Source organism: Solea senegalensis, linkage group LG8, assembly GCF_019176455.1.
Source record: "Solea senegalensis isolate Sse05_10M linkage group LG8, IFAPA_SoseM_1, whole genome shotgun sequence".
Classification (NCBI taxonomy): domain Eukaryota; kingdom Metazoa; phylum Chordata; class Actinopteri; order Pleuronectiformes; family Soleidae; genus Solea; species Solea senegalensis.
In genome coordinates this window covers 8,081,014-8,095,135 of record NC_058028.1, presented here as the reverse complement: position 1 = coordinate 8,095,135, position 14,122 = coordinate 8,081,014, and the positions used below count along the sequence as shown (strand labels likewise).

The window sequence follows — 14,122 nt, the reverse complement described above, 5'->3', positions numbered from 1 at the left end:
GAGCTGAGACAAAATTAAGAAATAAAAAGATTATTAGACATCTTAAAAAATAAAACTCTTATAAAGGGAGCAACTCTGGAAACTGTACAAACACAGAAAGCCACACAATATCCAGGTCAAAATGGGGAACTTTCTGTATATTTTTCTTTTCTAGGTTTTCTACTGTTTAGCTTGCTAAATTCTGGATTATATATCTTTATATTCTAATTGTTTTTAGACCTAGGATTAGGACAATATGTGAATTCATGGCAATGCAGCACAATAATTCTTTCCACTTTTTAATATTAAAAAATGGTGTATTTCATGATTCATGTAAATAACTTAAATGATCTGTCTGTGAAGGTTCTCAGTCTTCCAGGTCATACGGAACTGGACTTTAAAAATATAAAATATCAGTACAGTAAGTATATGCACTGTAGTAGTTATAGTACCATTCAGATCTATTGACAGTTTTCTGTATAAATTATATTTATATTTTTCTTCTTTCACCTGAGCGCGTGAACTAACAGTTGAATGTCTGGACCGCCCACGTCACAGCTGTGACCGAGCAGCTGATTGGACGGAGCGATCTGTCGCCACACACACTCACAGACACCTGCGTGTCAGTGAGCTGGAGTTTTTTCTTCGAGTCTCTCTGAGGATGACTTAGCTCCTCACGTCTTCTCTCAGGATTTACTTCACTTCTGCTTTCACTCTGAAACAGAATCAAACATTTAAACTTCTTCCTCTTTTTTTTTTTTTTTTTACTTGTGTCAGTTGTTGCTCTTGGAGACTGCGGCGCGCTTTTACGCACAGCTTGACGCAGCACGTGCAGCGGAAAGACGCAGATCGTGGGCAGATTTGAGCGCAGTGAGTTCACACACACACACACACACATCATCATCATCATCGTCATCTGTGTATATTTCTGTCAGTTCAAATCAACCGCTGAAAGTGAGTCAAAAAAGATTGAAAAGTAAGAACATATAAACTGTGTGTGTTTAAAATGCATCTATAATTCAATATGTAAAATATGCAATGTATTAAATAATATAGAAAACGAGTTTTTTTATTAAGTCATTAAAAAGTTTTTTTAGTATTACTATTTTCCTGTGATGTCACCAGGGGCGTTTTATTGGACCTGGGGGGCCCTACACACAAAAAATAAGAACACATCATGGTTCATTAATGAAGTAATTGGTTTTGAAAAATATCTCTCCATTGATTTATTATTCGAAAATATAACATATATACCTCATTAACTTCTAATCCCAGGTTACTGGGATACAATGGATTACACACATACGGCCAAAATTATGCAGTTAAATTATGTGTTTTTCCTGGTTTGGACATATTCGTTCAGCTGTATAGAGCAGTGATCATTAAAGACTTGGTTGGGACCTACACATTTGCATAATTTCCTTTATCTTTGAGTTAAGATTTAAGTTTATATGTTGTTAGTCAATTACCAAACACCTCTAGGAGATTTTGCTCTTTTCATGATTAATATTGTGATTTGGATATTAAAAAAGTGGGTTCCCATATAAAAGGTTTGGGAAACACAACTTTAGAGAACAAAAGTGTTTAGGTCACTTTGCACAAAGACAATTTTGTAAGTTAAAAAAGTGCAGGGGTCTCAAACTCCACTGACCTGGGGGCCACTGAGTATCTAGTCTGGTATCATGGTATCAAAAAACAATATTTGTATACTGAATTTCAAAATAAAAGTGTCTGTGTTGATATGGAACGATATGTTTATATATGTATATATATATATATATATATATATATATATATATATATATATATATATATGTATACATATATACATATATGTATATATGTATATATATATACATATATGTATATATGTATATATAGGTATTCAAATGTAACTCTGTTGCAAAATGAAAAAAACACTCATTATACACTAATTATAATATAGTATATATTATATACTAATTATATACTAATTCTATTCTATTATAACTCTTTATAACTTGATATTAAGTGGCGGGCTGCCTGAAATCGATTGGAGGGCCACATGTAGACCTCTGAGATAGTGCTTCACAGAGGAAATAACACTTAAAACATCCACATATACACAGATATCAAACTGATAAACACAAACAAACACAGAACATAGAGTAAAAGGCAGTAGCCAAGATGGTACAAAATCAAGGCATGAATTTAATGATTATTAATAAGGAATGGGGTGACGTGAAAATGACGTCATGATTATACTGAATATATGATATCACTCACATTATTGTTTTAAAATTATTAAATTATTTAAATGTTTCTGAAAAAAACAACTGAAATCACTTTAACTTACATGTGGTTTACATTTGTCATAAAATACACACAACTTTCACCTGGGGCAGAGTTTTGATCACGATTCATGCTCCACCCTGTGAGCAAAAATAAATCACCACTCTCAAGTGAAATATTGCAAGTTTTACCCTCTTAATAGTTGGAATAACGGAAATCTACCATGATCAGATTATTGTGAGAGTCCCATTCAACACCCTGGACAATGACTGTGATCCAAACCTTAGTTTGCATTAGTTAGTTTGCATGAAAGTTGAAAAAAACCTGAACAATTTAGTCTGAAACCACTAAAAGGCAGACTAACACATCCAGATTATGTAATTGGGAGTGGGATTATTACTGCATGTGAACCATCTCTCCGACCAGAGTTGGCCTGACCTCTCCGCAATATCCAGAAATAACAGAAGAAGCCGACACACCAAAAGAAAAAACACAGCATCAACAAAAACAAATTCAGAATGAGACTCTTTTGGATTTAGCTGAAAGGATTTAATATTACAAAGTTCACAGACAACAAGTTCAACTGGAAACTGGCCTAATAGTAAAAAGTAGAAAAGGCAGCGTATCGCCACCTAGTGTCATGGAAGCCGGCACACTTCAGTCTATTTCCCCCGTCAGTGCTTATGTACTGGGACGAGGACAGTAGTGTGTGAGTTTCAGGACCAGCAGAAGGAGCTGAGTCTGTTAGAGCATCACATTAAAGTCTACAGCAGAGAGGGATCAGGTGTCCACATACTTTAGAATTTATGTTTTACAAATGTGAGCTATTATTATTCTGCTGAGGTTGGAAGGAAAACTGTTTTTTGTTTGTCTGCATTTAAAATGTGAGTGAAGTGTTTATCGCCATCACCATATCAACACACAGTCTGCTGGCACTGTTCCACACACACACACACACACACACACACACACACACACTCCCTTCTTTTCATTCACACACAACTCTCTCTAACTCTCTGCAGGGAATTCCCCCCTCTTCCACCTCTTCCTACTCCTCCTCCTTCATCATCATCATCACCTCATGCTTCAGGACTTCACCCTTGGCCCTGACACTGTTGACGTTTCCATGGAGACCCTGGCCTCAGTTTGGGCCCCTGACCCCTGTGTTCTGAGTGACCCCGGAGAGAAGCGGCACGTGCCATCCACCGTGTGGGGTGAGTTCACTTCTCAGAGATCTCAGATCGCACAAGTAAAGAAACACAAACACAAACAAACGATGTATATATTTTTGCTAATTGATTTACTTTTTTTTGGACTCCACATTCACAATGTTTAATCTTGAATCTTAAAAAGCTGTCAAATATCTTTCATCACAGAAACAGGAAAAATATTCAGGTCATATTATGACCTGAATAAAAATCAGCATCACATCTGAAATAATATGTGTGTGTGTGTGTGTGTGTGAGGGACAGAGGTGTGGGGACGTAAATCACATTATGGGGACTTGTCTTCCTGATAAGGACAAAAACCATTTCCCCATGACGTACATTGTTACATTTTAAGGTGATGACATGTTATATGGTTAGGATGTAAGTCAATGTAATGTCCTCTAAAGTCATGGAAATCAGTGTGTGTGTGTGTGTGTATACTCCTGGCTGATTCTGCCTGATCTGTCTCCACTCTCTCTCTCTCTGATGATGATGATGATGGAAATATCCAGACAATTTATATTAAGATTCATCCTTTAATTTTCTTGATGTCGCTTTCCTCTGACACTTCAATTTATCACTTAATTCTGAGAGTAACAGAATTCACTGAGCTGGTGTCTCCTTCTGGTGTCAGAATCACAAGCTACATTTCCACTCATGGTCACTGGGAGCTGCTCCTGTCTCTTTACGTGAATAACACACAGTATAATAACAATAACAACTCAACATCTCTCTCTGTATGTCTGTGTTTGTGTGTCAGAGTCTCCTCGTGTCCTTAGCCGCTCGCCCCCTGCTGGTCTGACGTGGACAGAGCAGTTTTCGCCTCATCTGCAGAGAAACAGACAGGTACTATCACTTGCACAGCATCCAGCTAAAACTGCACTTCTTATAGCCTTGTCTATTTATCTTTATAAATAAAGTGATTTCACTTGTCTTGAGTTGAATTACTGAACACAAAGTGGGCCCAAGCAATTTATAAAAACCGAGACATTTATTTCAAAAAACATAGGGCTGGGTTTTAGTGTGAAAAATGAGACGTTTGGACAAACAGGAACTAAGAATTTGCCCATGTTCTCTTCCTCAGTCATCACTCGAATACCACCATTGAATCACAGTATTTCATCAGTGATTCATCCATTCCCATTTCACTTTTTCTGAGCAACTTCTGTTCGGTAACAGAAAGAAGCTTTTAAGAAGTGTTTTCAGGAGAGTTTGTGTGGTCACAGGTTCATTCATTCATTCATTCTTTTTAAAATAAATAAAAGATTGTTTGTGTGTGTTGCATATTTTAACATGGCATTAACATGTTTGGCAGCTTCATGACACTCTGCTGCAGCGAGAGGAGGAGCTGGTACGACTGCAGGAGGAAAACATCAAGCTCAGGGAGTTTCTCACCTCCTCATTTGTCAGGAACCTTCAGGAGAAGGCTAAAGTTAGTTCACTAACTCATAAATGTTTGCATATAGAGTCCCTAACCAATAAAATGTTACTCACTATAGTGAATTTTCTCTGTGCCTCCACAACAGAAACTGCCCATTGATAGGAAGAGAAAGCTGAAGAGAAACCTGATGCATGTCGATGAAAGACCTCTCCAGATCTGTGGTCATCAGCATGTGGCCTCACAGCACGTCAGTAAGAGAGTCTGCAGAAACCTTACTGCCGAGTTCTGCTCTGAATCCTCGGAAACGTCATCATCCTCAGAGCCGAACCTTGACCTATGGGTTCTACGAACGCTGGGACTGAAGGACAGAGACACTATCGATACATCTGCTGATTCCTTGTCGTCACCGGGACACAGCCTCAATAGTTTTGGTTACGATGCTGCAGTCACCTCGTCCTCATCCTCTCCCACATCCTCTGCATGCTCCTTAAACTCTTTCAACCCTTCTGCTGCTGCTTCACTGCCCCACAGCGTCTGTCAAAGTTCAACACATCAAACCAAGTATCAATACAGTCCTGTCCAGTGTCAAGAATCAAACCACAGCGATCCTGCTCAGAATTGCACACTCTCACCAGGTCAGAACTCCAACTTCACTGCCAAACATCTGTCCGCACAGTGCGGAGAAGCTCCTAAAACTGCCTTCCATTGTCCACCAGTAACAGACGAATCACCCTTCACCCAGTCACCAGACACAGCTGAGATCTGCACAGTCACTGCCTTGAGTCAAGCACTCTGTCCGCAGGGAAACCTGGCTTACCATCCAGCAAACTGGTCTCCACTGGAAGGCAGCCGGACACCATCCAAGGACACCATCCCGTTCAGTCAACCAGGAGAAAGAATCAGTTTCTCTCCCGTTTCCTCTTCAAGTCCGATCAACATGAAACAACATTGGACGCCTGGGTGGACACCAATGACCCCATCAGAAGAATCCCTTCCCCCTGCCACACCTGAGACACCTCGAACTCGGACAGATTTGGCATTTAGTATGTCACTAAGCCCCTCTAGCAGTGTCAAGACCCACAGCTTTCCCCAGGGACAAGCCTTTGTCAGAAAGGACATGGAGGGAAGATGGAACTTCACTTGGCTGCCCAGACAAGGACCGTAAGCAGCTTGTAGGTCTTCCCTCAAAGGACTTTTAAAATAAAAATTAAAAACCCAGGCTTCCTGAACAAGCAGTTCTGAACAACATTTTCTTGACATAGGTATATGTTGAACTTGTTGCTGAGGTTCTAATTATATGAGAAACAAAGGTCTTTAAAAGGTCCTGGGGCAACACTTAAAGGTAGAGTTGGAGATCCAAAAATTCAAGCCTTCTTCAGACTTCCCTCCAAAGCTATGCCTCCAGAGCACAGGAACGTGCAATGCTTGTTTGCGAAGAGTGTTGCGTTGGTTACACACAGACTCATGAGCACTGCGCAGCGTTGGTAACTTTTGGCACTTTTCAGTGATGCTAACCTTTTTGGATACTTAGTTCAAATGACAATGTGATGCCGAAAAAAAACACATTTTCTCAAAAGATCACAAAGACATAAAGTAAACCTACCTGTCCAGTAGAAACAGAGCCAGGGCATCACTTTGCAGCCCTTTCTGTCGCCACTGTTCGAACGCAGCACCAATGTTCACTTTGCTCTACATCAGCCTTTTTCTTGGTAGTAGCTTTCCCAAAAAACGTCTTTCATTTGTGACCAATACCTGTTGTTGGCACCTTTTCTGCCATGAAGTTGCTGCAACTGTCTTGTGTCTCGTCAAATTTTTATCAAGCTAGCATAAGCTGGCGTTGTCTTCTGAGTATGCACATGCACGATTGATGCATGAAGCGGGGTGCGTGCATAGGGGAGAGGGAGGGTTAGATGGCAGTTTGATTGATGCATCGCGATTAAATTGCTACCTCCAATTGCTACCTTTAACACCAAACGTGATGCAAGTAGTAGTCACACATTTCACGTCAGCTGTGACAAGCGTTATAAATCACGGGTCTTGCAAAATACACAAAATCATATTAATGTAAGGTCACGAAAGTCTATAGGCATTGAAATTCTTCCAACGTCCAAATGTTGTTAATGAAATGGAGGACAGTTTAGTGAGACCAGGCACAAGAAGGAGAATGCTGGGCAGAAAGTGGAACATTTGAAATATGTGTGAAAAATCACTTCAGTCGCACTTCAGTATGAATTCACCATGAAGCTGCTTTCAGACCTAAACTGAGGACATTTTCCAGAACTTTTACTGCCAGCTCCTGACTCAAATCTCTGGACAATGTTCCAGTGAACTATTGAAAATGAAAAAGTTAACCTGTGTTGTGCAATGAGACTAAAGCGGCTTGGTTTAGGATTTACAGTCAAACTGTGAAGATTAGGGATCAGTTTACATTTTTTGTTTCTAATTACAACTAAACCTCCAAAAAAAGTGTGATTCTAAAAACTAACAGAAACGCCTTAAACATTTTGTACGTGTTGAATTATTTATTCAGTTTGTCTGTGTAACTGTCACTTTAAAAAAAAAACTAAAAACACTGGTGCCACCTTTGTATGTTTTTCCATCGGGATGGTGCTGATGCCACTTTACAGCAGTTCACACATCACAAACACAAACATTGTTTGTCAGCTGCCAATAAACAACTGCCAGTAAATACGATTTTATAGCACACGATGGGGTTAATGTAATTTTTGCTCTGTTTGTTTTCTATAATTTAAATTTTTAAATTGGTTCTGTATTCCTGTATTGGCTCCTTCCATTCTATATTATTTGTCAAAAAAAATTAAGTTGATAAAAAATAATAAAAAATGTTCATCTGTAAAGTTTATTCATTCGCTTGTATTTTAAGTGTAAGTCCATGTGTGATCACCACATAAAAATATTTACTATGAATACAATAAAATGCTGTTTTCACATGTGATGTTTTCAAACATGTTTTTAAGACATTCACATGTGTGTCACATGTGATTGTCCTGGAGCAGCAGCTGAGTGTGTTCAACCCATTTCTCTGTTTTATATGAACATGTTGACATAAAACTATTGACTAACAGAAAAAAAACGCCCAAGTCTCTGTTTATTTGACAATGAGCTGACACTCGAAATGTTATTTGATGTGTGACGTCACCATGATCATAATGAACTTCAGTCTCATGTCACACGATTCCCCTTTTACAGAGTCTGTGACTAAGTGTAATGTGTATGAAGTCATTCATTCATTCATTCATAGTCTACCACGTTATCATGCACATGAGGGCCACTGGAGAAGACTCCACACAGAAGGCCTTCAGTCAGACCAGGTCACGAACCTGGAACTTCTTGCTGTGACATAAACAGTGCTATCCACTATTCCACCCTGTGACCCTAATCAAGTCACTGTGAGCAAATCAGTTGCAGTCACTGATTCCTCAACCAATTACTGCACAAAAACATGCTGAGACTCTGGGTTTGGGTCTAAGGCTTTTAATTCTGGAAGATTAAATGTATTGACTCTACTTTGTGTTAAAGAGACACAAACTTACCAAATGAGGCAGCAGAAGACTAGCAATTCCTGTGTCCCTGTGAGCTAAAAACACTGATTTTCTCTAAGGACTTTGGTGCTGAAGTAGCAGATTGACTTAAGATGAGTTAAGGTCACAAGGTCACACACACATTATTTAAAATATATACCCCCATACACTAAAGGAGCTCCATTCACAATAAAATGAAGTACAAAAGATTTAAAAGAAAAAAACAAGTTCCCATAACAAAGTGAACATATTCTTAAAGTTGCAGTGTGTGACTTAAATATAAATGAATTGAATAGAGTGCCAAATGAGTTCACAAAACATTGATTAAGCCTATCAGACGACTAATTTCATGTCACCTGGCAACACACGTGGTGGTAAACGTCAAGACTGACAATGCTTTAAGCTAAATTTCATTAAATGAGCTTTTTGTGGCTATAATCAGTTTTTCCTTGTGTCCCAGCTGGGAGGGTTCTCACCACAGGGGGCGCCCACAGAACAGTCAGTTCTGTGTATCTGTACCTTGTACAAGCAGACTTCAAAAAAACAAAACAACTGAACTATCCCTTTAATGGATTAATGTGTTCAAAGCTTATTAAACGTCTCAGAGCCTGATGTTTGTATATGTGTTTGGAATCATTAATTAATCCAAAAGTGTTTTCTAGTTGTCCTCACATTTTTTAGACAAACAGTAAATTTGGACTTTCAATTATTGTTTCGAAACAATAAAAACTGAAATTATGATTCTATTTTATTCATTTATTTATATTTTGTTTCTTGGAGAAAACCCATTTTCTTTTGTAAAAATAGCAAGTGAGACCTGAATTGGTCAGATCTTCCTCAGATCTAGAACGGACTCAGTAAGACTGGGATTCGTCACCGTTTCCTTTCCTCGCTCTTTAGCTCAGTTACCAGTTAAACCAGTTGGACCAGCCTCCTCCACCTCCGTCTCCCTCTCTAACAAAGGGAGTCCCACCGACTCCCTAGGGACACACCTCCTCTTCCACCCTGATCCGCCCCCACAGGTAACGATGAAGGGGTTTCCTCTCCTTTGGGGTTCCCAGCACCAGGTCCTGGCTCTGCCCCAGGTCCCCTGAGAACAAGTCAGGGCCAAGGGAAAGTTGTGAGTGAGCTGTGTCCGTGGCGGGCCGAGCAAGTGGTCTATCTCTAATAACAAGGTAAGATGGGCTGCAGATGTCCAACAGATTGGAGGCTGTTTCAGCAGCAGGAATGTGAACGCAGCGCCGCTCTGGATCACAGGCTCTGTTGTTGGCAGCGGGCTGAGGCTCGGCCAGAGAATGGGGTCATTAAGGAGGCCGGCCGGCTGAAACTCAATCCGCCCCGCCTGATCTGGGGGAACGGTCTCGCTGCCACATTCTCGCAGAACCTGACAGCTTGGCTCACCTCAAAACACATCGACTAATGAGTCGACAGTGCCGCACTCACGGGAAACAAGTCGCTCCCAGAGTCGCAAAGTGTTTCAGCTTCATGAAACACACTGAGCTCCATGAGAAACAAGTAACCTCAGCGCCTGGGATCAGATACATCACCACTGATATCAATGTCAAAACTGATATTGACACAGGTATCAGAACTGATAGCAATAGGAATACATCATTAGCAATGTTAGTAAAACTACAGATATAAAGAGCTAGAAATACCAATACCCATATCAATACCAATACCAATAATGTAACAAAGTACAAATACTTTGTTACTGTACAAAATTCACATATCTGTACTTTACTTTGTTACTTTTACGTTTAGCAACTTTTACTTTTCCTCCACTACATTTCCCATAAATCTTTGTTTGGTAATGGTCTGTAGAAAATTACTTTTGATGCTTAAGTACAATAAATGTCATATAATTTAAAACTCTACTTAAGTAATATTATAAAACAGTGACTTCAACTTCTACCAAAGTAATTTTCTGGTAAGATACTTGTACTTTTACTCAAGTATCCCTTTAAGGTACTTTATACAAGACTGATCAATACTGAAAACATTATCAAATTGATATCAATACAGGAAGTAGTTCCCCAAGTTTTCCATGTCCACTTCTGACAAAATAATTATTGTTCTGCACATAATTATTTTGTCAGATGTCGTATCCAGACAGACAGCGACTCCAAGCACATGTCTACTTCCTGGTCCATTCAGCAGCCAATACAAAACTTAGTAGCCAATCAGCAAGCGGCTCCCTAAGGCCCGCCCATGGTCAGAATCGCAAACAAAAAAAACACTGAGAACAAGAAGAAGTGAGGGAGCAATGCAATTCTGATCATTGCAAACAAAAGTGTATTTTCAAACAAATAAAATACAATATTTTTGAATGATTAATTTTATATTTTATTTACTATATGTGCATTTTGGTTGTATCGTTCATTTTTGTTTGCTCAATTCATAAAGTGTTGCTTTGCTTTGTGAAAAGTGTTGTTTGAAAAATCTAATTCCATAGTTTTTGAGTTTTACATCGTAACAGCTGAAAAACTGTCAGAAAAGGGAAGTTCAGCAGTTAGTTATTGAATGATTGATGAGGGAACCTTCACACTGGGGAATGTGGACAAAAAAAATGACACATTTACACACACACACACACACAGAGTAACATGTGACAGTGTAGCACACTAATTGGTTTTTGGTAATATGTCATGTATAAGTGTACGGATGCAGCTGACCTCTGACCTCGGGAGGGAGTGATCAGTGAGGGATAAAACCAGAAGAACACACACATACAACTCAGCTGAACACTGTTTAATGGTTCACGAGTCTTTATAGTTTTCTGTGTGATGATGAATAACGACATACAAAGAGCTGCATTCCTCAGCAACAATCAACAATTAACCTGAGACACACACACACACACACACAGATAGAAAGAGAACAATGAGTGACTTGTCAGTTAATATCTTAGTAACTTCACCCGACTGAGTGGGAGTCAAGTATTATTTTGGTGGCTCTGTCTGTCTGTCTGTGAATCCGCACTTGCACTTGCCAACATGACCAACAGATTCCACCAGAGGCTTGTTGCAAGAATGGGGTGAAGTCTGCTATTTCTGACTGCCTTGTATGCCTTCCAAAATGTGACTATGTCATCCAAATTTTGACGAAAAAGTCATAGGTGAGTATGTTGTCTAAATTTTCAAAACAAAATCATACTTTAGTATGTCGTCCAGATTTTGACAAAAAAGTCATAGGTTAGTTTGTCGTCCAGATTTTGACAAAAAAGTCATACTTTAGTATGTCGTGCAAAATGTGACCAAAATGTCATACTTTAGTATGTTGTCCAAATTCTCAAAAAACGTCATACTCTAGTATGTCATCCAAAATGTGACCACAATGTCATATTTAATTATATCGTCCAAATTTTGACAAAAAAGTCATACTTTATTATGTCGTCCAAATTTTGACAAAATGTCATACTTTAGTATGTTGTCCAAATTTTCACAAAAAAGTGATACTTTAGTAAGCTGTCGAAAATCTGACCAAAAAGTCATAGGTTAGTATGTCATCCAAATTTTGAAAAAAATGTCATACATTAGTATGTCGTCCAAATTTTGAAAAATAGTCATACTTTAGTATGTCGTCCAAAAAGTAACAAAAAAGTCATAGGTTAGTATATTGTCCAAATTTTGAACAAAATGTCATACTTTAGTATGTCGTGCAAAATGTGACCAAAATGTCATATTTTAGTATGTCGTTCAAATTTTGACAAAAAAGTCATAGGTGAGTATGTCATCCAAATTTTCACAAAAATGTCATACTTTAGTATGTAGTCCAAATACTCAAAAAAAGGCATACTTTAGTATGGAGTCCAAATTCTCAAAAAAAGGCATACTTTAGTATGGAGTCCAAATTCTCAAAAAAAGGCATACTTTAGTATGTCATCCAAATTTTGACAAAAAAGTCATACTTTAGTATGTCGTCCAAATTTTGACAAAAAAGTCATACTTTACTATGTGGTCCAAATTTTGACAAAAAAGTCATACTTTAGTATGTCGTCCAAATTTTGACAAAAAAGTCATACTTTAGTAAGTGGTCCAAATTGTGACAAAAAAGTCAAACTTAAGTATGGAGCTGTAGCACCGCAGCGCTCTCACCAGGAGGATTTTCTTCATTTTTTTTGGATTTTGAAGCCATTACTTACACCTCTGCTTGTAAACTACAATAACATCCTAAAGTCGTTCAGTGTTCAAAATAAACTGAAGTGTGGTATTTTCAAGAATAAGTACACGTTTACATTACATTTTATGTCTATAGTTTGTGTTGTATTGTTGCTATGTTAAAACAATTTCCCCTTGGGGATGAATAAAGTATTTCTATTCTATTCTATCACATTGTTGAGTTTCTTTGACTGGCTGTTTTCATAGTGCATGAATAATAATTATCAACTGTAACAGACAACAATAGGTCGTACGTTAAAGGTATTGGATTATTCTCTGACATGTAAACAGTACATAACAAGGGCAGCATCAGCGAGGAAGGAAAAAAAACACGTCAAGTTGGTGTCATTGTTTTTATACAGATGGTTTTAACTTGTCAAAATAAAGAAACTCCAGGCCTAACTAATAAAAAATAATGATGGCTCTGTTTAATTTAGATGAATCATAAAGTCATGCCAAGGAGCCAGTACTGTGTCAGGAGTGCCTGGAGCTCAAGCACAAAGCTTTTATTACAGTTATTAATCACATGTGTGGTTTCCCTGCAATGACATGTAAAAATGTCTGCAGGGTAAAGGTATTGTTTCTTTCAGTGGACAGCAGCACCGAACCAGACATCAGAGTATGTTTGTAGCACATAATATACAAAACATTTTAGAGGGAAATGAGGATAAATATAAATATAATGGGAACTGATGACAAAGACCAGAGAGGCTAAAGAGGAGTATAGGAGGACGCTGCAGACCAAACCTCAGCAAAATAACATGCAGGAAAATCTAGAGGGTTCTGAAAACCATCCCTGGTTTCAGACCATCTGGTAATGGAGGAATCATGGGCGTGCAGACTGAATGAGATTAATCTGTTTTTTGATAGATTTGACTTGATCCAGATCTTCTTGCCCCTGACTCATCTGTTATCACCCTCCAGTCAAAGCCATCTCCTCATAATCCCCCCTCCATCCCACAGAGAGACAACAGCCCTCCCTGACTGTAACCTCTGTGGTGAACACCTGAAAATATTGACAGCTGATGAGACTTAACTCAGGCAAGGCCGCAGAAGATGAAAGTTCTGTCTTCATTCCTCTTCACCCTCTACACCACAGACTTCAGCTTGTGGCTTGACAGAGTCTTGCCACCTTCAGAAGGTTTCTGATGAGGGACCAGCAGTGCCCCAACTTTCTGAGGAGGTTGCAGTTCTTCACAAACATCTTCAGGGTGTTTTATGAGTCTTCTGGTGGCCAGTACTGTCCTCCTTGCTGTTGCATACTGGGACTTAAGAAGGATGTTTCTTAAGATAGCAGCATCCTGGATGACACTTCCCACCCCTTCAATAGTGTGCTTGTCCAACTTCCTTCAGTGACAGACTTATCCCACCAGGTTGCACTACCGAGCACCACAGGAAATCATTCCTGCCTGCTGCCATTAAAGCATTTAATTCATCCCTGTAGGTTTGATGGCATAATCACATTTTAAAGGTTCAAGGTTCAAGGTTCAAGGTTCAAGGTTTTTATTTGCCATTTGTGCTTAAACAAGCCCGTGGCCAAGTGGAAAGGGAACTTGACTTGTAACCAGAGGGTCGCCGGTT

The 14,122-nt window shown here is 38.9% G+C and overlaps 1 protein-coding gene across 1 annotated transcript; it reads left to right on the top strand.

Annotated features, from left to right (window-relative positions):
- The first annotated feature begins 586 nt into the window (after nucleotides 1-586).
- gmnc (geminin coiled-coil domain containing) lies at nucleotides 587-6,426 on the top strand. Its single transcript, XM_044031506.1, has 5 exons — nucleotides 587-849; nucleotides 3,273-3,464; nucleotides 4,219-4,304; nucleotides 4,774-4,890; nucleotides 4,985-6,426. Exons 2-5 carry the CDS (start codon nucleotides 3,332-3,334, stop codon nucleotides 6,002-6,004), a joined length of 1,356 nt encoding a protein of 451 aa, XP_043887441.1. The 5' UTR covers nucleotides 587-849; nucleotides 3,273-3,331; the 3' UTR covers nucleotides 6,005-6,426.
- The last annotated feature ends 7,696 nt before the right edge of the window (nucleotides 6,427-14,122 follow it).

Bases quoted from the DNA above. Each gene is read 5' to 3' on its own strand.
- gmnc (XM_044031506.1), top strand. From the start codon at position 3,332: ATGCTTCAGGACTTCACCCTTGGCCCTGACACTGTTGACGTTTCCATG. The intron at 4,305-4,773 runs GTACTATCACTT...CATGTTTGGCAG, and splicing joins ATCTGCAGAGAAACAGACAG to CTTCATGACACTCTGCTGCA. The intron at 4,891-4,984 runs GTTAGTTCACTA...CCTCCACAACAG, and splicing joins ACCTTCAGGAGAAGGCTAAA to AAACTGCCCATTGATAGGAA.